General features: G+C 57.1%; 1 protein-coding gene across 3 annotated transcripts; it reads left to right on the forward strand.

The window, feature by feature from the left end:
- Positions 1–423: 423 nt before the first annotated feature.
- On the forward strand, positions 424–18308 carry MLXIPL (MLX interacting protein like). Of its 3 annotated transcripts, none has more exons than XM_081299293.1 (17): positions 424–772; positions 4731–4837; positions 8807–8889; positions 9091–9180; positions 9467–9511; positions 9867–10068; positions 10248–10328; positions 13374–13543; positions 14819–15344; positions 15555–15622; positions 15698–15845; positions 15997–16112; positions 16202–16321; positions 16445–16572; positions 16657–16780; positions 17296–17425; positions 17613–18308. In XM_081299293.1, the coding sequence occupies exons 1-17, from the start codon at positions 486–488 to the stop codon at positions 17729–17731; spliced, it is 2544 nt and encodes an 847-aa protein (XP_081155419.1). In that variant the 5' UTR covers positions 424–485; the 3' UTR covers positions 17732–18308. The 3 variants fall into 3 exon arrangements, with proteins under 3 accessions (XP_081155419.1, XP_081155418.1, XP_081155417.1); XM_081299292.1 differs by having other exon boundaries at positions 425–772; positions 15695–15845; XM_081299291.1 differs by having other exon boundaries at positions 426–772; positions 15555–15845.
- The last annotated feature ends 3430 nt before the right edge of the window (positions 18309–21738 follow it).

Below are 21738 nucleotides of genomic sequence, written 5' to 3' on the forward strand. Positions count from 1 at the left end.
GGAACCCCGAAGAATGCCAATCATAGATGTGAATCTCTCAGCTGTTGGAGGGCCGTGAGGGGTCAGGAGCCAAGAGATCAGGGAGGTCGGGTAGATGGACAGTAGTTAGGTGGGGGGAGAAGCCACCCGAAAGCACGAAACCAGGCACCGAGGTGTGACGATCGACTTTCCTGAGAACCCTTTTGGGAGAAGTAGGGGCGGTTCCATGAGGACTCCAAGTGGTCAAATCAGAAGGGAGGGACAGAGGGGAGGTCGGGACAGACCCCTCAACTAGGGGATCCCGGGACTCACACCTGGGACGTCGATTGAGCCAATATAAGCCCCGCCCGGTCCGCTCCCTTCCCCCTCCCCCCCCCCGGGGCTCAGAGGCTCCGCCCCCTCGAACGGCCTATCGTGAGAAAGGGCGGGGCTATGTTAATAAGGCCGGGCCGGCCACTTTGAGCGCTCAAGTGGCTCTGCCGAGCGCTGGCCAAGCGGCAGCGGCCATGGCGCTGTCAGGTCTGACCGCGGGCTTGCAGGTCCCGCGGGTCGACCCCAGCGCGGACTCGGACTCGGACACAGACTCGGAGGACCCCAGTCCCCGTCGCAGTGCGGGCGGTCTGATCCGCTCGCAGGTCATCCACAGCGGGCACTTCATGGTGTCGTCGCCGCACAGCGACTCTCTGACCCGGCGGCGTGACCAAGAGGGGCCGGTCGGGCTTTCCGACTTCGGGCCGCGCAGCATCGACCCCACACTCACCCGCCTCTTCGAGTGCTTGAGTCTGGCCTACAGGTGAGGGCGGCTCCGGAGCCCGACGGCCTCGACTCTCGGTGGCGGGACAGCGTGCTGGGGCCCTGGGCACCCCACGCGAGCCTGGTCCCCGGCTGCGCCGGGAGACTCCGGCCACAACCTGGGCTTCCCACTCCCCCAACCCTGAGTGTTCTCAGCCGCGACCCTGCCCACTGGCTTCCGACCGACCCGTACACTCCGCACCACGTCACCTCCTCCCCGAGCGCGGACCGCTTGCCCTCGGTAGGCCCCCACCAGGCCTCTCTCCCAGGTCGCGGCTCCTCTCCCCGCAGAGAAATGCCAGGCGTCCCTCGCGCTCCCAGGACTATAGGCCAGCCTGGCTCATCTCCACCGCTTCACCCGGGCCATCCCACCCCATCAGATGTGGCCCTGGACGCCCTTCCAGCAGCCCATTGACCCCTCTGTTCCTGCACTGGTACTCCCAGTGCCCAAAGTCGTTCCACTCCTTAGCACCGTCCACTGAAACTGAACCAGTCTCTCATCCGCCTTCCCCCAGTTGCCGGGACCCGACTTCGCGATCTGCTAGGTCAAGGGTGGAGGGAGGAGGGTGCCGGGGCGTGCGGAGAAGCTAGCCTTAAAAGTTCCCGGGGAGGACCGGCAGGGGGTGCTGTAGGCCGCAGGGGCTGGTTCGGGGGAGGCCAGGGCTTGCAGACCCGGGTGGCCGCGGGCAGCAGAGCGCCTAAAGCAGTCTGGGATCCCTGCTTAGCGCAGCACAGAACGCGCAGGCCGCACCCGGTTCCCTCTCCACACCCGTGTCCCAGAGGAGGGCGCGAACTGGGGTCCTGGCTCAGTGCCCTGGAGCAAAGTTCTCTGCAGCGGAGGGGCCAGGATAAATTATCAACCGAAAACAGTAGAGGAGAAAGGGGGATCGGCGGCCTTGATCTCTTCTCTGTGCAAATATTCCTCTTCCTCCGCGGCGCCTCCTCCCCTTGAGAGAAGCGCTGGCTACAGACCGGTACCTGCCGCCCCACAGGGAGCTGGAGCTGGGGTGCGGATTGCCAAGGAGTTTTGCCTACCCGGTGGCCACCGAGCCGCGCGACCCCATTGGCTGGAGGCAAAGTAACCTTGGCCCACAAGTTCTGGCCTCGGGCCCAGGTCATGTTGCAACCTGATCATCCAGGGCGCTAGACCGATGTGGAAAGTTCAAATTCCCGTCCCTTTCTGCCCTCCCCCATTTGGACATCACGAGTCTGCCCGGGACAAAACATCTGAGGTCCTAGGACATCGGATGCGCCCCCTTCTTCCCACGCTCATTTCCCACCCATTTCACACCCCTTACACCACAACAGCTCCACGTGAGCTGGGTAACCTCCGCCCCTCAGCCCAGACTATGGGTGGGCGAAAAGGAAGGTTGGTAAGGTGAGGGGCAGAGAACACCCCCCAAATCGCCCCCTAAGAGGCTGGCTGGAGGCTGATATAACCCCAGTTGGGGGCATTCTGGTGAAGAGAGCTGCTGGATTTTTTCCCACCAAATGCACAGAATGTTAAATCTCCCTATCCTGTCCTGGGTGCCAGCCTGAGCACCGAGGATGGGGGTGGGTCAGCAGAGGAGACTTCCAGTTTCCCCATTTGGTATAGGAAAAAACTGGAGCTCAGATTGGGACAGTGTTTGACCTGCAGTTACAGAGATCTCCTGGAGGAGCCAGAATTGCAGAAGCAGAGTGTCCCAGGGAAGCAGCTGGATGGAAAGGGACCAGCCAGGCAGGCAGGGGGTCCAGAAAGTGGTGGGAGAAACAGGCCAACTTGAGAAGAACAGCCTGCTGCCTTTCACCCTCCTCAGGGCAGTGTGGGCAGGGCGAGGACTTTTCTAGTAGCCTGTGTTCCCTGGTTTCGTGGGTGGAAGCCCCAGGGAGGCAAGTTGTGGAGACTCCAAGAAAGCACTTGCTCATGGTCAGAGCAGGGTAGCTAGGGAAAGAGTGGCCTCCGGAGGGTGGGGCAGCAAAAAGGACCCCTGTTGGGGCTACTTTCAAGGGAATTCCTCCATGTTGGGGGTGGGGTGCTGAACCAAGTTCTAAGGCTCTTCCCATCCCATCCCTGAGATTCTGAGCTTCCCATTGGTCACAAGAAGCTCTTGAACCTTGTCCCAGGGTTTTTGCACCAGGCTGGGTCCCACCCCTCACATCCAACCAACCAAATGCTTTCCTCCTAGGCTTGGATGTTGCTTGGGCCACACACCTCAGCAGGGAGATGGTGGAGGGCAGGCACTGGGTGATCACGCGGGGCTGGGAGGTTGCTGGGATATGGGCAGGGGTAACAAACTCAGGAGTTCCCCCACCTGGGTGGACAAAACAAGCTGGCCCAGGAGGGGGCAGAGTCCCCCCACCCCTAGCCATGTCTTCTTACTGGACAGATGGTGTTTATCCAACTGCAGGACAGAGGGGGCCAGCCATCAGGCTAGGGCACTGGCTATATACTTTATTTGGGTAATGAGGCCTGTTATACTCTGGGTTGACAGTCTCCTCCCCCCCAGCAGCCATCATTACCCCAAAGCAAACACAGGAGCTTGGAGACCAGAGAGGAGAGGAGACCCAATGATGCATGCACCCAAGGTGCCATAGAGAGAAGAGCTGAGGGGTCAGACTGCCACCTGTCACCCCCAGGAGGATGGAGGGGCCCCTGGAAAGAGCTGCCTGGCCTTCTGCAAGGCTTGGGGTCTCCCCATCTGAGCAGGGGTTGCAGAAGGTGAGCCAGAGGGACGTGTATGCACACCTGGCTTGTAGACCCCACAGGGTCTAGTGTCCCAGAGCATCTTGACCTCCTGGGTCAGCTTGCTGGTGGTGATAGACTTGGCCTGTGTCCAGCAGGACCCTGAGTCAAACCATCAACTGCATAGAGCCCTTCGCCCTGCAGACTTAGTGGACCACTAACTGGTGTTAGGCTCAGAGTTAAAATGCCCTGTCTTCTATATACTTCCTGTGGGCCCTTGTGGCCCTAAGAAGGGCACACCATCCAGCTCAGTACACATTGCCAACCCGGGGCTGGAGATGGGCACCTAAAGGGCAGTGAGAAGCGCTCCTGGCTGCTCTGAGGCTGCCCCTTGGGAAGAGTCTTCCTCGCCATCCTGGCACACTGTCCTCATGCCCTTGGCCTCTCCTGGTCCAAAGGGGCCAGTGAGACCAAGAAAGTCTTTGCTGTATGAACTTAGGCATTCCCCTTTCCTTTCCTGTCCCTTGGGGTCATCTCTTTCTCTTGTTAAATAAGAAATGGGCACCATGGTGCACGCCTGTAATCCCAGCGGCTTGGGAGGCTGAGGCAGGAGGATCACAAGTTCAAAGCCAGCCTCAGCAACTTAGTGAGACCCTGTCTCTAAATTAATAATAAAAAGGGCTGAGGATGTGGCTCAGTGGTTAAGAGTCCCTGGGTTCAATCCCCAGTACAAAAAAAAAAAAAAAAAAAAAAAAAAAGAAAGAAAAGAAAACACAAATGTGGCAGGCATCAAGGCATCATGACTCATGCCTGTAGTCCCAAGTACTCAGGAGGCTGAGGCAGGAGGATCTTAAGTTTGAGGCCAATCTCTGAAACTTAGAGAGATCCTGCCTGAAAATAAAAAATAAAAAGGGCTGGAAATGTAGCTCGGTGTCAAAGCACTTGCCTAGAATGTGCAAAGCCCTGGGCTCAATTCCTGCAAAAAAAAGAAAAGAAGGAAGAGGAAAAGAATTGGGCGACCCTCCCCAGCTGGTCCACAAGACAGATGCCTGTGAGGCCATCCAGGAGGATGCAGTTGTTCTTATCACCATGCTGATAAGCAAGGGTCAGCCTGGATGACAGGCTGGTGTCTGCGGGGAACAGGGCATAGAGCCCAGTCTTTAAGGTTAGATGCAGGGCTAGGAGAGCCAGCCACACATGCCTAGTGCATGGGAAGAGGGTGGAGCCAGTTCCTACAGGAGTCCCCCACCTTTTCCATCCCCACCCCACCCTGACCCATCCTCTCCCCCGACAGCGGCAAGCTGGTGTCTCCCAAGTGGAAGAACTTCAAAGGCCTCAAGTTGCTCTGCCGAGACAAGATCCGCCTCAACAACGCCATCTGGAGAGCCTGGTATATCCAGTGTGAGTGGGCACCATGGAGTGGCCTGTCCCCAGCCAGAGGGCTCCACAGGGAAAGCCCCCGGGGGCCCTCAGAGCCAGCTCTGGCAGAGCGCTGTGGCGTTTTGGGGAGCTCCCCCTGACTGGGATGTCTGAACTTCTGACTCCCAGAGGGTGCTGGGGAATGTGTCCCAGAGGGTGCTGACCACTGTGAAGCCAGAGGGCACCCCTTGGAAGCACTAAGATAGGCTAAGATTATGGGTCAAGTTCAAGGCCCATTCTGGATCCCACTAGTAGAGTCAGGTGCCTTGAATGCCAGGCTAAAGAAGGGTATTAAACATCCTCTCGGCCAACTGCATCACTTTATGAATGGGGAAACGGAGGAAGGTCTTGCAGGGGTCTCCACCAGCTTTATTGAAGTCCTTACTGAATACCCAGCAGGTATTTGGTAGATGGGACCCAGAGAAGCCATATAGGGTGGTGGAAGTGACCCTGGCCTTAGAGTTCTCACCCTGTCTCTGCCCCTTGCTGGTTGTGTAACTTCAGGAAACAGGCTTAACCTCTCTGAACCTGTTTATCTATAAAATAAGAGCACCAACCCTACCTTTCATGGTCGACGTGGAGACAATAGATATGAAGGTGCCTGGAATTAAATTATATACCTGAAGAGGTCACGTTTATCCATTTAGGGACAGTCCCCTGTGCAGCAGGGCAGCATAGGCTGAGGATGGGATCAGTCAGCTGAGTGTCAGGACCTGTCCAGCTCAGTTAGGTCCTGCTGCAAGATCAAAGGCAGCTCTGAGCTGGGAACACACAGCCCAGGAGGGACACATGCCGTTTTCTGTACACTGGCATGTGGATCCCCTCCAAGCAGAGGGAGTGTCATTTTCTGGCTTTCCTTCATCTCTGTGCCAGGCACCTTCATAGAGCCTCTTAGTCAGGGCTTTCCAGCAACTCTGAGTGAGGGGTATGATGGTGCCCATTCTGTGGATGAGCCACTGAGGCTCAGAAAGGCAGAGACATGTTCAGGTTCACGGAGCTTAAAGACAGCTGGCAGCTGCGCAGCACCCTGCCCCCCACTCCCACTCTCTGAGCACATGCAGGTCGCCCAGCACAGGGGGCGGCCAGGCTGTGCAGGAAAGCAGGAGATCCAGGCCTTTTGGATGCTTTCTCTGGGTCTCTGCCATTTCTGAGAACTTGCATGACAGGTCCCAGCCAAAATGATCAAACCAGGAAGCTGATAAGCCAAGGGGAGTCAGTGTCTCCCCACCCAAGGTCCCCCTTACTCCCAAAGCTGAATGAGGCACAAACCATTTACTCTGCAGAAGTTTCTGATGACCACTGAGTCATGATGCCCCCATCCCTGGGGTCCTCACCCAGACAGATCCTGATCTCCAGCTATGGTACAAGTTGCCAGAGGGACCCCAGGTTCTGCATGGCACAGAGCTGGATTTGAACCAAGTCCCAGCAGGTCCTGCCTGTGTGTGTGGCCACAGGGAAATCGCCAACCTTCCAGATCCAAAACTTGCTCATCTGAAAAATGGGTGTAATGACAGGTCCCACATACCAGTTTGCTGTGTGATTGAGGCTGTCTGTACCTCCGCAGGAGCCTGTACTCAGAGGGACTCCCTGGATATGAGTAGCTGGGTTTGATCATTATTATTGGATCATGGTGGCAGCATGTGTCAGGAACCCCCTCTTCCTCCAAAACCAAAGGTTTGAAGGTGGGCTGCAGAGGGGTGGAGGGCTGCCTGGCTCACCCGCCCCAGCGGCTCGCCTTAGTCCCCAGTAGGGGAGGCCCTGCTGCCCCTCAGCAGCCTCCTGACCTCCGGGGTCCCTCCTTTCTGCCCCGCCACTCGCTCTCCCATGCTTGAAGAGCCTCTTGGTTTCCTCGGAGCTCCCAGGGCACTTTGCACCTCTCCTGGGCAGGCGAGAAGGACTTTCCACTTGCACTATCTGTGCTGTGTTTGTTTACTTCCTTATCTCTCCATGGAGCTGAGAGCGCCCTGATTCAACCATGTATCCCTGTCCCAGCATCTGTCCCAGCAAAGGTGCAAAGGAACAAACTTACCAAACAAAGCCTTCCCCAGCCCCAGGAAGCCACACTGTCACAGCCCTTCTGTCCAGAGCACAGGGTCTCCGGGCTAGGCAGGAGAGGCCACTCAACCCTGATTCTCTGGGGCCCTGGACATACATAACCTTTCCTGCTGGTCATGTTCTCATTTGGGAACTCGGGACAGATACTCTTCAAAGCCTTCCTTGCTCTAAGCCCCTGGGAGTCTATGCACCCAAGGTCCCTGTTTCCTGTCCAAGCCAGGTTCAGGAGCCAGGACCAAGCCCTTCCTCCAGTCCAATGAGCGTCCACTATGCAGAATATCCTTGAGGGCAGGACTTTGTAAATGGTGCCAAAAGTCCTAATGAATGTCACACTCCAGCAGTCCCCAACTTCCCTGTCCATGTTTGTCCCAGAGAAAATTGGCTGAGGCAAGATAGATCCTCATGAACTGGCCCCTCTTGAGGAGTTGGTGATCGTCGTCTTTGCAAGGGTCACCTTTGCTTTGTTTGGTTTGTTTTATTTTTGTAGTGCTGGGGTGGACCCAAGGCATGCTAGGCCAGAGCTCTACCACTGAGCTACGTCCCAGCCCAATTCCTTCTAACAAAGGCCTGCTGGGTGCCACCCTGTCCCAGGGGAGGCAAACCTGCACAGGGTTGACAGGCAGGGTGGAGCATGGGAAGACATGGCCATGGGGACTTGGGGAAGGAGGGGCTGCCCCAACGGGTGGGCAGAGGAGGAATGGGCATTCCTGGTAGACCGTGGGCTGTGTGCCTCCGAGGTGGGGCTTACGAAGGAGATGGGAAGGGGGAGAAGCAGGTGGGCCCCAGAGTTGGGGAAGTCCAGTTGAGACCAGGGCATGACTGAGAGAGAGGAGAGGGAGGGGAGGGACGGTGGAAGAAATGTCACAGGTCCTGTGGAACTGATGTGGTCTGTCCACGAATTAGACTGGAATGCTGGGAGTTGGTGGGGAACTTTTGTGGCAAGTTTTGGGACATCTTATTGAGGGTCCCTAGGCAGCTGGGATATGGAGCTGGAGCTGGAAGGGGCAGTGAGAGAGGCTGGGGTGGCACCGTAGAGGAGACAGTGCCCAGAGGTGAGGGGGCAGGAGAGCAGAGGGGGGCTCCTCAAGGAGGTGGGCAGTACATACTGAGGTCTGGGGGGACGGATCCAGTGGTGTGGGGCAGATGCTGAGTTTCAGGAGGTGGAGATGAGAGCGAGGTGTGGAAGTGGAGGGACAAGTGACAATTTCAGAGCTCGAGAGCAAAGCAAAGGGATGCAAAGACAGAGAATTAGCTGGGAGCTGGGTGCAGTGGCACATGCCTATAATCCCAGCAGCTTGGGAGGCTGAGGAAGGAGGATCAAGAATTCAAGACCAGCCTCAGCAACTTAGTGAGGCCCTAAGCAACTCAGGGAGACCCGGTCTCTAAACAAAATATTTTAAAAGTGCTGGGGACATGGTCAGTGGTTAAGCGCCCCTGGGTTCAACCCCTAGTACCAAAAAATAGGAAGGGGCTAGAATGTGCTTCTGAGCCAGAGGGAAAGGACCTGGGAGAGGTCAGGATTGGAGACAGAGAGGTGTGGAGGTTGCTGGACAAGGGCTCAGGGAGGTGGCAGGGAGAAAGTGGGCCAGGGCTGGTTTTCTGAGGTGGGAGTGTGCATACCAAGGAGCCAGAGACAGGGGACCCTGCCTGTGACTTGTGGCCTCACAATCTATTCAGCAAACCTTGCCCGTGCCCCTACCAAGCTCCCAAAGAGGGCAAAGAAGATCCCAGAGGGCCAGGGCAAGCAGGAAGACTTCCTGGAGGCAGCGCTTACTCCAGTCTCAAAGTCCAGGCAGAATTTCATAGGGTATCACTTGAGGCCCAGTTTGTCCTGCCCTCCATCCCCATGGGGGGATGAGGGAGCTTAGTGCCCCTCACCTGGCCCCCTTCTCTCAGATGTGGAGCGGAGGAAGAGCCCAGTCTGTGGCTTCGTGACACCCCTGCAGGGGCCAGAGGCTGACGAGCACCGGAAACCGGAGGTAGCTGAGGCTGATGGCCGCCACCCACCTACCCACCTACCCAATCTCTTGTACCAATTTTTTTTTTAAAGCCCTCCCCCCTTCTTCGCGCTGGGTGGGAACGGCTGGCAGGGTTTGGATGAGAGTTGGGAACTTGGCGGCAGGGTGCCGATGTCACGATGTCACCCTTCCCACTGAGCCCTGTCCCCTGACCCTCCCCAGGCTGTCGTCCTGGAGGGGAATTACTGGAAGCGGCGCATCGAGGTGGTGATGCGCGAGTACCACAAGTGGCGCATCTACTACAAGAAGCGGGTCAGTGAGGGACCCAGGGATGGCCCCAGGACTTTCTCCTGCGGTTGCTGGCCACAGACTCTTGGATAGCCCTGGAGGGGCTCCCCCACCCCTGCTCCCTTCATTCAGACCCAGGCTGACAGCGCCACCGTGTGGCCACATGGTCTCCTCGCAGACTGCGTACTCTGGGTGGCTGCAGCCTGGGGAGCCCCTGGGAGAAACATTGGGATCCCATTGATGGGGTTGGGAACGGGGGAACTAAGGTGAGGAGGCAAGGGATCCAGCGTCCATCTCTGTGTCCCTGCAGCTCCGAAAGTCCAGCAGAGAAGGGGATCTCTTGGCCCCCAAGCAGGTAGGTGCTTGGGAGACCAGTGGGGACTGGGATCTGCCTGCTTCCACCCGGCTAGCCAGGGCAGATCTGGGGGTGAGGGTGGGTTGTGAGGGGGGTGCAAGTGGTTCAGGCCGGGAAAAACAGAGATCGCAGGAAGAGACCCTTATCTTTTCTGATAAGGGTGTTGGCCATCCTGGTCTGACTCCTGGAGGAAGTTGTTGGAGAGTGATGAGTTGACCTTGGCCTTCCAGGAGGCAAACCTGGTGCCCAGGGAAGGTGAAGTGGTGTATCTCAGAGAGGCCGTCGGCCGGGGGCCACTTCATCCCCAAGCAAGGGGTGACTTGCTTGGCTGTCAGTGACCGCTCCATCTCGCTAGGCGGAAGGTGGGTGGCCGCCGCCAGAGCGATGGTGCGAGCAGCTCTTCTCCAGCGTGGTGCCCGTGCTGCTGGGGGGCCCCGAGGAGGAGACCGGTGGGCGGCAGCTGCTGGACCTGGACTGCTTTTTGTCCGACATCTCGGATACACTCTTCACCATGACACAGCCCAGCCCCTCACCCCTGCAGCTGCCCCCCGAGGACGGTGAGGGCCTGCGTCCAGGCAGGAGGCAGGGGAGGGCGGCAGGATGGCCAGGGGAAGGGATGCAGGCGCTGAGGGCCTGTGTCCAGGCAGGAGGCAGGGGAGGGTGGCAGGATGGCCAGGGGAAGGGGTGCAGGCGCTCCTGCCCCTCCACCGCTCCTGATGTCTCTCTGCCCCTCCAGCCTACGTCGGCAATGCTGACATGATCCAGCCAGACCTGACACCTCTGCAGCCCAGCCTGGATGACTTCATGGAGATCTCAGGTGGGGCAGACCCCTCCCCTAGGTGAGGCAGATGGGCAGGGTCAGTGCAAGGAAAGCCTTAGGGTTGACCCTGAGACCCCAGGCCAGTGCAAGGCCCCTCTGGGAGGGCAGATGGTCTGGGTCATTTCTGAAGCATCTTTCTGACCCTCCTTTGTTCAGCTTTGGGATACAGCTAGTGTGGCCTGTCATTAGCACAAGGCCAGATGAAATTCAGGACCAGGAGAGCAGGGACTTTGAAGCTGCAGGCTCCAGGGGCTCTCAGGAAAGCAATGCATGCCAGACTTTCTCGGAGGGGAAAGGGACCTTGATTTTTTGGGTCTGTTTATTATTTATATAATGCTTTTAAAAAGTATTTATTAAAGAACATGTCAAACATACACAAGTAGAGAGAGAGTCGGTCAACAAACCCCACATGGCCTCCATCCTGACCTGCCAGCTCTCGGCCACTGTTTCACCTGGCCACTCTCCCCTTCCTCCTCCTGTAGTATTTTTAGGAAAATTCCAACCATCAGACCTTGCAAAGCATTTTGGAAAGTAGTTTCCCTGCTTCCTCTCCTGACCCAGGGCCATGAAGTCATCATGTCTTAGCATCCTTTTTTAAAAAATTTGGTACAGGAGATTGAACTCAAGAACTGACCTACTTGCCCAGCAGTTTTTGACAGGATCTTGCTAAGTTTCTTAGGGCCTTTCTAAATTTCTGAGGCTGTCCTCAAACCTGCAATCCTCCCACCTCGGTCCCCTGCATGGGATTATAGGTGTGTGCCACTGCACCTGGCCCTGGTGTCCTTCCAGAGATAGAGATAGGTCCGTATAAGCCAATGTGGACAATTTCTGGTTCTGTTTTCACAGCAGATTCTTCCTCACATTGTTCTCTTCACTGAGCTATAGATCTTGCAGACTGCTCCCTATATGCATGCATTTAGGAGCTCCCAAAGCCATTTTGGGGGATAGACAAACATCAAAGCTCAGGCTGTCTCACTCAAGGCCAGGGGAAAGAGGGAGGGTCCCTGGGATAGAGGCTTAATTTCAGTGACCCCCAACTCCTTCCCCACAGGGTCGTGGGCCTGTCACTCAAGAGGAGGAGGCCTATGGGGCGGGGATTAGGGAATGAGGAACCACCCCCACCCCTGCCCCAGCCCTGGGCTGGGTGGGGGCTGCCAGGGGCAGAAGTGGATGGAAGTGCCCTGGGAGCAGACCAGCCTGGGAGGGCAGCAGCCCTGCCTGGGTACCCAAGCACCCACCACAGGTAGGAGCCCAGCTGGGTCCCTCGAGGCTCCCAGTGAGACCCAGACAGACTGGGGCTGGGCACCGGCTTCTCTCAGTCCAAGGTAGCAGCTGGGTGGGGGCAATTGTGGGTCATGCCGAGCAGGGGTAGTGTGGCTCTCTCAAGTCTCTGCACCCGGAGGGCAGGGAGCATGGGGGCTCTCGGGCTCATACTCCAGTTGTCCCCAGGAGCCCCTCCCTGGAAGGCTGGACTACAACCCAGGGAGGGTACAGAACTCCACGGAGACTGGAGACTAGGCGAGGGCAGGGCACAGGAGGTAGCTAGAGGACGGGGCTCCAGGAAAGGAGGGCAGGCCAGGGAGGGGAACAGAGGTGAGGGAGGGATGGGCTCCATGAGAGGTCAGGGCTGGGAAGTGGCTTCTCTCAAGCCAGGGTGGGAAGAGGCATGGAAAGCCTCGAGTAAGAGGGAGACTGTGCCTCAGGAATGCACGGGGCTCGCCACCCCATGCCCGAGCCTCCGTGGGCGCAGTGGGTGGGAGGCTCTGTGTGAGCTGGTTCTAAAGCCCTGGGCCTCAAGTGGCCTAGTGATGAGGCCCATGGTCCCTGGGGAGCTGGGGTGGAGGATCAGTGACCACCACCTGGGCCATCCAGTTCCTCCCTGAAAGGGGGCATCGTGAGGAAGCTGCCTTCTAACCAGATGCTGAGAAGACAGATGTGGGCAGAGAGTAGTAACACTGCTGAGCCTGCTGCCTCAGGGCAGGTCCACAGGGAGTCAGGGCTCAGACATGGCCACAGACTGATGCTGACCCCTAGGTTCTATGCCTTCTGGCAAAGCAGAATCACCTAAGACAGACAGACACACAGACACACAGACACACAGACACACACACACACACACACACACACACACACATGACTCCTGTAGGTTCTGCATCTGATCTCCTGAGAGGGGGCTCCTGGGAAAGAGGCCGGACCAGCTCCCTTAGCCAGGGACCCTGAAGGGAAAGAGTGGACAGGGTCCATCCCAGGCCTAAAGGGAGCTGCCATGGCGGGGTCAGGTCTGGCAGCCCAAGAAGTCCTGAGAGCTGGTACAGACCGCAGGCCAGTCAGGGTCAGAGAAAGGTGCCCGGAAGGGAGCGGGTGGGCGGGTGGCGCCCAGGCCCGGGATGTGGTCAGGCCACAGGCAGCTGCTTCCCAAAACCAGAATAGCCCAGGACTTACACAACCCGCGCCCCAAACAATCCGGCTGCCTGCCTCCCCAGCCCCTCCAGGCTTCTCAGCGCCCCCTGCTCCTCAGCCCAGGCTGAGACCACACTTTGGGCCCTGTCACCCCGTCACACCCTGCCTCCTCCTCCTGGGCTCTGCTCTTGCAGCCCCACCTGTTGGCTTTCCAAGAAACCTGACCTTCCCTGACCCACAGACCTCCTGACCAGCTCACCCCTAGCTCACCCCTAACTCCTGCTACCCGGGAGCTCCTCCCGGCACCCCACCCTTTGCCCTTTTGGCCCTTGTCTATGCCACCCTTTCCAGACCTCCAGCAGAGTTTGTAAGGGGAGCAGACAAGGGGATGGGGTGGGGAAGGGACTCTCCTGGGCCTAGTGGGGGCTCTCTGGGGGACCCTGGGTCCCTGCTCACTCACTCCCCAACCCCTGCTCTATCCACTTGGGCCTGTCCCGCCCCAGACTCTGTCTGCTTCCCCCAAGCGAGACAGAAACTCCTGGTTTCACAACCTCCTGTGGAAGCCCCTCTCCCCCTCCAGCGCCCACCCCACCTCGGCTAGCCTGAGCCCTAACCCTGCCACCCTGTGTGTCCAAATTGCAGATTTCTTCACAAACTACAGACCCCCACAGATACCCACATCTTCAAACTTCTCAGAGCCCCCCAGCTTCAGCCCCGTGGCTGACTCTCTCTTCAGCAGTGGGATCCTCGGCCCGGAGCCACCCCCAGCCCCCTCCATCATGACCCACCTCCCGGGACACAACCGCCTGCAGGTGAGAGCTGGCTCTGGCTGTGGCCCTGCCCGTGTCCAAGCTGAAATCCAGGTCTTGAGCTGGCCAATCCAGAGAGACTCTGGGAGGGCTATGTAGCAGCACAACTGGACTGGTATAGGTGGGGGAAGGCCCAGGGCATGAGAACCACACAGCAGGGCAGCACCTGGGGCTGGGCTGCTCTGGAGAGCTTTCTGGAAGAGAGCAGGGAGTTCTGAGTCTTTGTGAGCCTCAGGTGTGGACAGAGGAGACTGAGAGAGGGCAAGCCAGGTGGGAGGAACAGCGGGAACCAAAGCATGGAGGCAGGAAGTTCACAGATATGTAGGAAACAGTGAGTCTACCATCTTGGTTCAGAGGTCACGCTCCTGTTTCTGTGTGAGAAGGCTTTTCCCTCCAATCTCAGACTTTGAGGCGCTATCCTAGTTGGTCACTGAGGGGTCTGTCTCCTCTGCCAGGAGCTCCCCCCTGGAAGGGCTAGTTTTTGCTCACCTCTGCATCTTGGTACCTCGCACAGCCCAGGCACAGGGCACCACTCAGTCAATGTTTGTCCAATGAGTGAACAAGAGAGAGAATGAGTGTGTGAATGGATGGGTGTACTGGTGAGTGGACAACTGCATTGTCAATGATGGCGCATGGGTGGGTGAGAACAGGTAGATAAGCGGTTGGTTGGATGGGTGGGCTGGTGGGTGGGTTCAAAGACACCACAGATTGATAAATGGGCTGGTGAGGGAATAAATGGCTGGTGAAAATGCAAATGGCGAGTGGATGGCTGGGTGGATTACAGATGGGCTGGTGGGTGAGTAAAGGAAATATGGGTGGCTGGGGTATTAGCCATGACTCCATCCCTAGGAGGCTGCTGTTGAGATAGGGAGATGAAGTAGCTCAGAGATGACAGAAGAAATAGGTGGATGGATGGATGGATGGATGGATGGATGGATGGATTGGTGGATGAGCAAGTGGATGGATGGACAAACAATGGATTAGTGGGTTGGTTACCAGATGGGTTGGTGGTTAAGTTAGTAGATGAATGGATAAACTATTTGGCAGATGCATGGGTGGGCAGGGAGACTGATGATCTTGCCTAATTTGTACATAAATGTAGTCTACTCATTTTTCCCATTAGATTATAATTTCTGTGTGTGGGGTGGGGGTTGTTTTTAAAGGCAGGGATCATTTCTCCCATGTGGCCCTGGCCACAGCTCAACCAGAGCAGGAGGCTGCTTGGGTTGGCTGCAGGGAGCCCTGTCCCCTGCTCTTAGTGTCTGTCTCCCCAACTAGGCTCGGAACAGCTGCCCTGGCTCCTTGGACCCCAGTGCCTTCCTGAGCTCTGACTTCCTCCATCCTGAAGACCCCAAGCCCAAGCTCCCGCCCCCTCCTGCCCCACCACCTCTCCTCCAGTACCCTCCCCCTGCCAAGGTGCCAGGCCTGGAGCCCTGCGCCCCGCCCTCCTTCCCGCCCCTGGCTTCGCCCCCTGCCTTGCTGCAGGAGGAGCCCCTCTTCTCTGCCAGGTTTCCCTTCGCTGCAGTCCCCCCTGCCCCAGGAGCATCCCTACTGCCAGCTCCCACAGCCTTCCCACCCGTGCAGCCTGCCCCAGGCCCTGCCCCTGCGGCCTTCCCCTTAGACCATCTGTCCTCGGGGTACCCAGAGCCAGCCTTGGGCCCTCACTTCGCAGTGCCTCAGGGTGTGCAGCCCCGAGGCAAGCCCCCCACCCCATCCTCCAGGGGAGGGAAGGCCTGTGGCCCCACCTTGGCCCCTGCCACTGCCAGAAGCAACAACCCCTGCCTCACTCAGCTGCTCAGGAGAGGTGAGATGGAGGGGCAGGGCCTGGAGGGAGGGGGTGGGGATGAGGGGGAGACCTTGGGGTGGGGGCTGGGAGAGCCCAGGGCGAGTTCCTTCCAGGGTGGGCTTAGCAGGTGGGCTGTATGTGAAAGGGGTGGGCTTGCAGGAGGGGGGTCTTGAGCCACCGTGGGCTTGGGCCAGCCCCAGCAGCCCTCACGGTCCTGCCTGTGCACAGCCAAGCCTGAGCAAGCCCTGGAACCACCGCTGGCACCCAGCGCCCTCCTGCGGGCCCCAGGGTCTCCGGTAAGATGGCGGGCACTGGGAGTTGCGGGGAGCCCAGAGACTCTACCCCACTCTCTGCCCTTCTCCATCCAGCAGGAGACCATCTCCGAGTTCCCCTGTGCCTTCTTTCCTCCAAACCCGGTCCCTACACCACCCCGACCACCTCCAGCCCCGACCACATTGGCCCCTCCCAGGCCCCTGATTGTCCCCAAAGCAGAGCGGCTGTCACCTCCAGCACCTGGCGGTAAAGAGGGTTGCAGGGATTGGGGAATACAGGGGGTGGAGGGAGAAGAAGGATAAAGGAGAACTGTGTCTGGGGCCAGGATGAGAGGAACAAGGCAACGGGACCCTCTCCCCTGTGTGTTGTTCTGTCTGTGGGTCTGTCTCTGACACAGGCAGCCAACGGCGGAGGTCAGGGGAGCTCAACTCCATACCAGCCCCAGGGGCGCTGAGTGTCAGCGTCTCCCCCCCTCAGCCCATCCTCTGCCGGGGCCGTCCTGACAATAACAAGGTGGGCACCATCCCCAGCCTGAGACTGGTTTGCTACCCCAGCCCCTCCCAGGCTCCTTCCTAGGCTCACTCCTCTGTTTGCTCCCCAAGACTGAGAACCGTCGCATCACGCACATATCTGCGGAGCAAAAGCGTCGCTTCAATATCAAGTTGGGGTTCGACACCCTGCACGGGCTCGTGGGCACACTGAGTGCCCAGCCCAGCCTCAAGGTGAGCCCCTAGCCACAGGGCCCCTTCCTGGGCGGCTCCCCCAGCAAGACCAGATCCCAGGTCCTCCAGACACTCTGGTAGGACCGCCTCCAGCACGGAGGCCCACACTGGTGGCACCCACAGGTGAGCAAAGCAACCACGCTGCAGAAGACAGCCGAGTACATCCTCATGCTGCAGCAGGAGAGGGCGGCCATGCTGGAGGAGGCCCAGCAGCTGCGGGACGAGATCGAGGAGCTCAACGCCGCCATCAGGTAGGCAGGGGCTGGGCGAGTGGCCGGGGTAAGGGGGACGTGTGGCCACTGAACCCCCAGCCCCTCACCGCTCCACGCCCCTAGCCTGTGCCAGCAGCAGCTGCCCGCCACCGGGGTGCCCATCACACACCAGCGCTTTGACCAGATGCGAGACATGTTCGACGACTACGTCCGGACCCGAACACTGCAGAACTGGAAGTTCTGGGTAGTATCCTCACTTAGACCAGCGGCCTGGAGGAGCAGGGACAGCTGCAACGGAGGGCTACTTGGGCCCAGGGAAGGGGCTGTGGTTATGCCCCCTGCTTTCAGGCCTTTGGCCAGCAGGATGGCCTGGAGGTGGAGCTAAAAGGGAGACTGAGGAAGGAGCCCTGGGCAAGAGCAGCCAAAGCCCGGCTTTCAGGAAGCGCTGGGGTGTCCTTAAGAACCCAAAGTGGGTGGTGTGACACCTGAGAAGACATAGAAGCCACAGGGTCAAGGTCTTGACTGAGCCAGGGCAGGGAGCCCAGGGATACTGGACAGTCCAGCATGAGCAAGGGCTGTGGAAGAGCCAGAGAGCTGGACCACCATTGGCAGGATGGGAGGAGGCACAGCAGGAGTCCTTGGGGTCAAGGTTAGACAGTTCCGGGTTCTTCTTTCCCCTGGTTTGGGTCAGATGTCAAGGCTCCATGTGAGGTGGTGGGGACATCATGTGGACCACAGGCCTGCTCCTTGACCCGGGCCCAGTTCAGCATCCTCATCCGTCCTCTCTTCGAGTCCTTCAATGGGATGGTGTCCACGTCAAGTTTGCACAGCCTCCGCCAGACATCGCTGGCCTGGCTGGACCAGTATTGCTCCCTGCCTGCCCTCCGGCCAAGTGCGTGAGCCCCCACCTGCCCACTCACGGAAGTGTCAGGCCTCAGGGGAGGGGGTTCCACTCTACTCAGGCCCTGCTCCAACCTCCCTTCAACACAGACTAGGGTTTGGGGCCCTTCCACCAGGCCCCCTGGATGATCCTCCAGCCACCAGGGTAACTACAGGGAGGTGTCTCTGTCTCTCCTCAGCTGTCCTGAACTCCCTGCGCCAGCTGAGCGCTTCAACCAGCATTCTAACTGATCCCAGCCGTGTGCCCGAGCAAGCCACGAGGGCAGTCACAGAGGGTCCTGTCGGCAGACCACTATAGTCCTGGCAGATGACGCTGAGCTCCAGTGACAACTTGCTGGGCACTCTCCTCCTGTCCCAGGCTCTGACTGGCTCCTTCCCTGAGGGTTGAACGGGACCCAGGTCTCCCACCTCCTAGAGGCCAAGAGGAGGCGTGTCCCTGTCCCTGCTGTACCACTGATGTGATTCTGGGCCACTCGCAGCCCCATCTCTGGATTTCTATTTCCATTCAGCAAAATGGGGATAGGGAAGGTTCAGCCACCAGATGACCCCAAGGCAGCTGTGACACTGGGGACCAGCTCAGAGAAGGAGGAGGACAGCCCTCTTTCCCTGTCACTTCTGCCTACTCCTCCACAGGGGCCACCAGCCTCAGTTCCTGAGCAGGGAGGCAGATAGGAGGGTCTCCCTCTGCTCCTGCTGCCAAGCTTCAGGGCTGCAGGAGGCTTCCCTTGGGTGAGGCCAGGGGGGCCTGGTGCCAGGAGAGACCAGGGCGGGGGTAGCCATAGCAGGACAGGCATCTTGTGTGAGTGTGGCTGTGTGCGTGTGGGTTTTATAAATAATTCTTGATCAATAAAAGAAGAAAATGCTTGCCTGTGGGATGGCGGCGTGACTGTCAACGTGTGTCACCTCTGCTGACAGTGGAAGGTGCCTTTGTAGAGGGCCATGTGGATTGTGAAATGATCTTAGCTTTTACTCTGAACTAGAAGCTGCTGGAAGGTTTTGGGTGGAGGTGAAACTTCTTTCCAGGAGCTCCTGGGTGCTGAGCTGAGAACGGGAAGAGGCAGGGAAACCCACCCCCTGGAAGTCCTCCTCCGTAGACAGCAGAAGGCTCCATGGGTTCCGTGCCTTTGGAGTTGGAAGACAGCAGAGCCAGGACCAAGGAGTGGAAGTGACCACCCTGCTGTGTGAGGGGACAAGCAGAGGGTGGACAGCTACTTGGTTGGGATGCCCTAGAAGGAACTGGTACTTCAGGTGTGGAGTTGCAGGAGGAGGCTAAGGCCCCCATGCTTCTCCTTCCTTCATTCATAAAACAAGCGTTGCCCCAGGGACTGTGGTGGGGCCAGGCCAGGGCGGTGGCTCTGTGGATTCTGTTCATTGCTGTATCCCTCCTCCTGCAGTTGGCATCCAAGCCCGCAGGTTGGGATCCTTTTACATCTTCTCAGAACTTCTGGAGACACTTTCAGATATAAATAGCAGACAGAGCTTTCTGTGGCCTTTCCCTTTCCCTCATTCATTTGAAAAAGAACACTAATTTGGCCATGGTGGCCATACCTGTGATCCCAGGAGGCTGAGGCAGGAGGAGTGCAAATTCAAGGCCAGCCTGGGAACTTAGTGAGATCCTCTGTAACTTGGAAAGACCTTGTCTCAAAATAAAATACAAAAAGGGCTGGGGATGTGGCTCCATGGTAAAGTACCCCTGGGTTCAATCTCAGTATCAAAAAGAACAAAAGCAATAATTGTTGAACATTTCTAGCATTTATTATGTGCAGAGCATTCTTTTAAGTGATTTGGGTGTTAACTCATTTCATCCTTACTGGTGGGTTGTGAGGATTTCCCAGTAAATCTAAGCTGGGTATGGCCATGCATGCCTGGAACCTCAGCTGCACTGGAGGCTGAGGCAGGAGGACTGCTTGAGCCCAGGGGCTCCAGGGCAACCTGGGCAGTAGACTAGGACCCCATCTCTTAGAAAAATGAGTAAAATATACAAAGCATCTACAATGGTACCTGGTATGTAACACTATGTAAGTTATAACAATATTATTATCTGCATTTTAGAGCTGGGAAACTGAGGCACAGAAGGGTTAAGCCACTTGCCCTAGGTGGAATGGTTTGTGAGCCACTCAACGCTGCTCCAGAGGTGGCTTCGGCCACTCTGCTGTGGGGGTGGTGGGTGTGCCCAGCTTCTGGCGCTCTTTGCTGCTGCGTCCTTCCAGGACATTCTCCATAAGACATACCCTCGATCCTGCTCAAGATGGCTTCTTCCCTTGAAAGTGTGCTTACACTCGTTGGCTGTCTCCCCTCCTCTCCCACATGTCCATCGGACCCTGCCCAATTTAGGCTCCCCCTCCTCCTAGAACCCCCCAGCTGGACTCTGCCTCCACTCTGCTCCCACTGAGCTCATTTCCGACTGAGTCTCTGTTTGAAAAATCCAGGTGCGCTTCTGGCTTCCTCTGGGCCCTTGGCTTTCTTGAACCGTTCTCTCTCCAGATGGCTCTTTCTCCCTGACAGTGCCTTCTGGGTTTCTGCTGTCTCTTCCTCAGCCTGTCCTGCCCTGGCTCCCTTTTCCTCTTGCTCTGGGGCAAATGCTGGGCCTTGCTCTGGGGGAAGCCCCTTCAGCCTCTCTGCTAAGGACCTCCTCCTCCATGTCTATCTCTGCTTCTCCCTAGAGCTATATACAACCACATGGGCCGCCCTGACACCTCCTTCCAGATGTTCTCCAGCTCCCTTGAATTTGTAGTGACTTGAGCTGGTCCTCTCTGTTCTTGGGACAGGAGCCATCACCCAAACTTGTGTGGGCTTGAAGCAGATATCTTCAACCCTTTCCCACATCCCACTGCCCTGTGCTACCTCTTCCTGAGGCCTGGCCAGTTGACTAAGCCTTTTCCTGTCAGCCATCCCCTGGTCCATAAAACATCACCTTTCCATCTACTCTAGCATTTGCCTTCTGTGTCCCTGCCAGCTGCTTCTCAAACTTACCTGTGTGATCGAATAACTTGGGGTGCTTCAAAAAAATCTTCATGCCCTGATCCAGCCTGAACGACTCAGATCAGAATCCCAGGTGTGATGCTTAGACACTGGCAGTTTTGAAAGTGCTTCCAACATTCATCCAAGGTCAAGAACTCTAATAGAAGCTTTCAGCTGTGAATAACGTGTAGCTGGGCCTCGGATTAGTTCCAATCAGAGGTTTTGCTTTATTTTCTGGTACTGAGGATGGAAGCCAGGATCTCATACAAGCTAGGTAAGTGATCTGCTGCCGAATTATACTCAGCCAGAGGTTCTTAAACTTTACTGTGCAACAGAATCAACTAGGGAGTTTGTTAAAATACAGATTGCTGGGCCTCACCTCTAAGTTTCCCAGTAGCAGGTCAAGGATGGAGTTTAAGAATGTGCATGCCTGGTACTCCTGGACCACACTTTGAGAACCACTATCTATGTGTGTCTTTTTTTAATTTTAATTTGTTACATATGACAACAGAAAGCATTACAATTCATATTACACATATAGAGCACAATTTTTCATATCTCTGGTTGTACATGAAAACCACTATTTAAATAATGAGGAATCTGATTACTTTGTCTAACACATGCTTGCCCCTGTGGAGGCCAGCCTTCTGAGCACATGTTCAAGGTGCAACTTCCCCCAGCCTCCTTTCTCCACAGTCTCCCTCCCTTCACATTACAAGCGGTTATGAGTCTTTTTGGGTCTTGGGCTGCAGCATCCTACTTTGCCCTCACAAGGCATTATCCTCCCACAAGGGAGGCAGGCTGAGACTCCTTCCCTACCCAGAATTCCCTCCCTCCCTCTGCCTCAACGCTCCATATGCTGACACTTGAAGTTACAGCTTGACTGTACAGGTCAGCCAAGGCCCCCTGTCCTTGGCATCCTCTCCCTGATCCACCTAGCTCCCCCAAATCCTACTTTGTGTCTATGTCCTGCCTGACTTTGATCTTGGCTTCCAAATGGGCTACAGCACATGAGGGTTAGCACAAGGCTTCATGGGAGGAGTGTGGATCTTGGAGCACAGCAGAACTAGGTCTGACTCGGGATTCTCTCCCTGCTTCTTTGTTGATCTGGGGCAAGTTACTTGACCTGATCCTGTTATTTTTTTCCTGAGTCTGATTAAAACTAAATTATTTCATAACATCACCTATTTTTTTGGGGGGGGTAGTACTGGGTATCAAACCCAGGGAGGGATTCATGCATGCCAGACATGCACTCTAGCACTGAGCTACATCCACAGCTCTGACATCACCTGTCTTAAAAGCCACTGCTGTGAACGGATTTTGTAGCCTTGCCTGAGCTGTACA

The sequence above is a fragment of the Spermophilus citellus genome (genome assembly GCF_964194105.1).
Source record: "Spermophilus citellus genome assembly, chromosome: 6".
Lineage (NCBI taxonomy): Eukaryota > Metazoa > Chordata > Mammalia > Rodentia > Sciuridae > Spermophilus > Spermophilus citellus.

Excerpts from the sequence above, each read along its gene's own strand:
- MLXIPL (XM_081299291.1), top strand. The coding sequence starts at position 486 with ATGGCGCTGTCAGGTCTGACCGCGGGCTTGCAGGTCCCGCGGGTCGAC. Across the intron at positions 13,544-14,818 it reads CGGGACACAACCGCCTGCAG|GCTCGGAACAGCTGCCCTGG; the intron begins GTGAGAGCTGGC and ends CTCCCCAACTAG. Across the intron at positions 16,113-16,201 it reads GCCGTCCTGACAATAACAAG|ACTGAGAACCGTCGCATCAC; the intron begins GTGGGCACCATC and ends TTGCTCCCCAAG.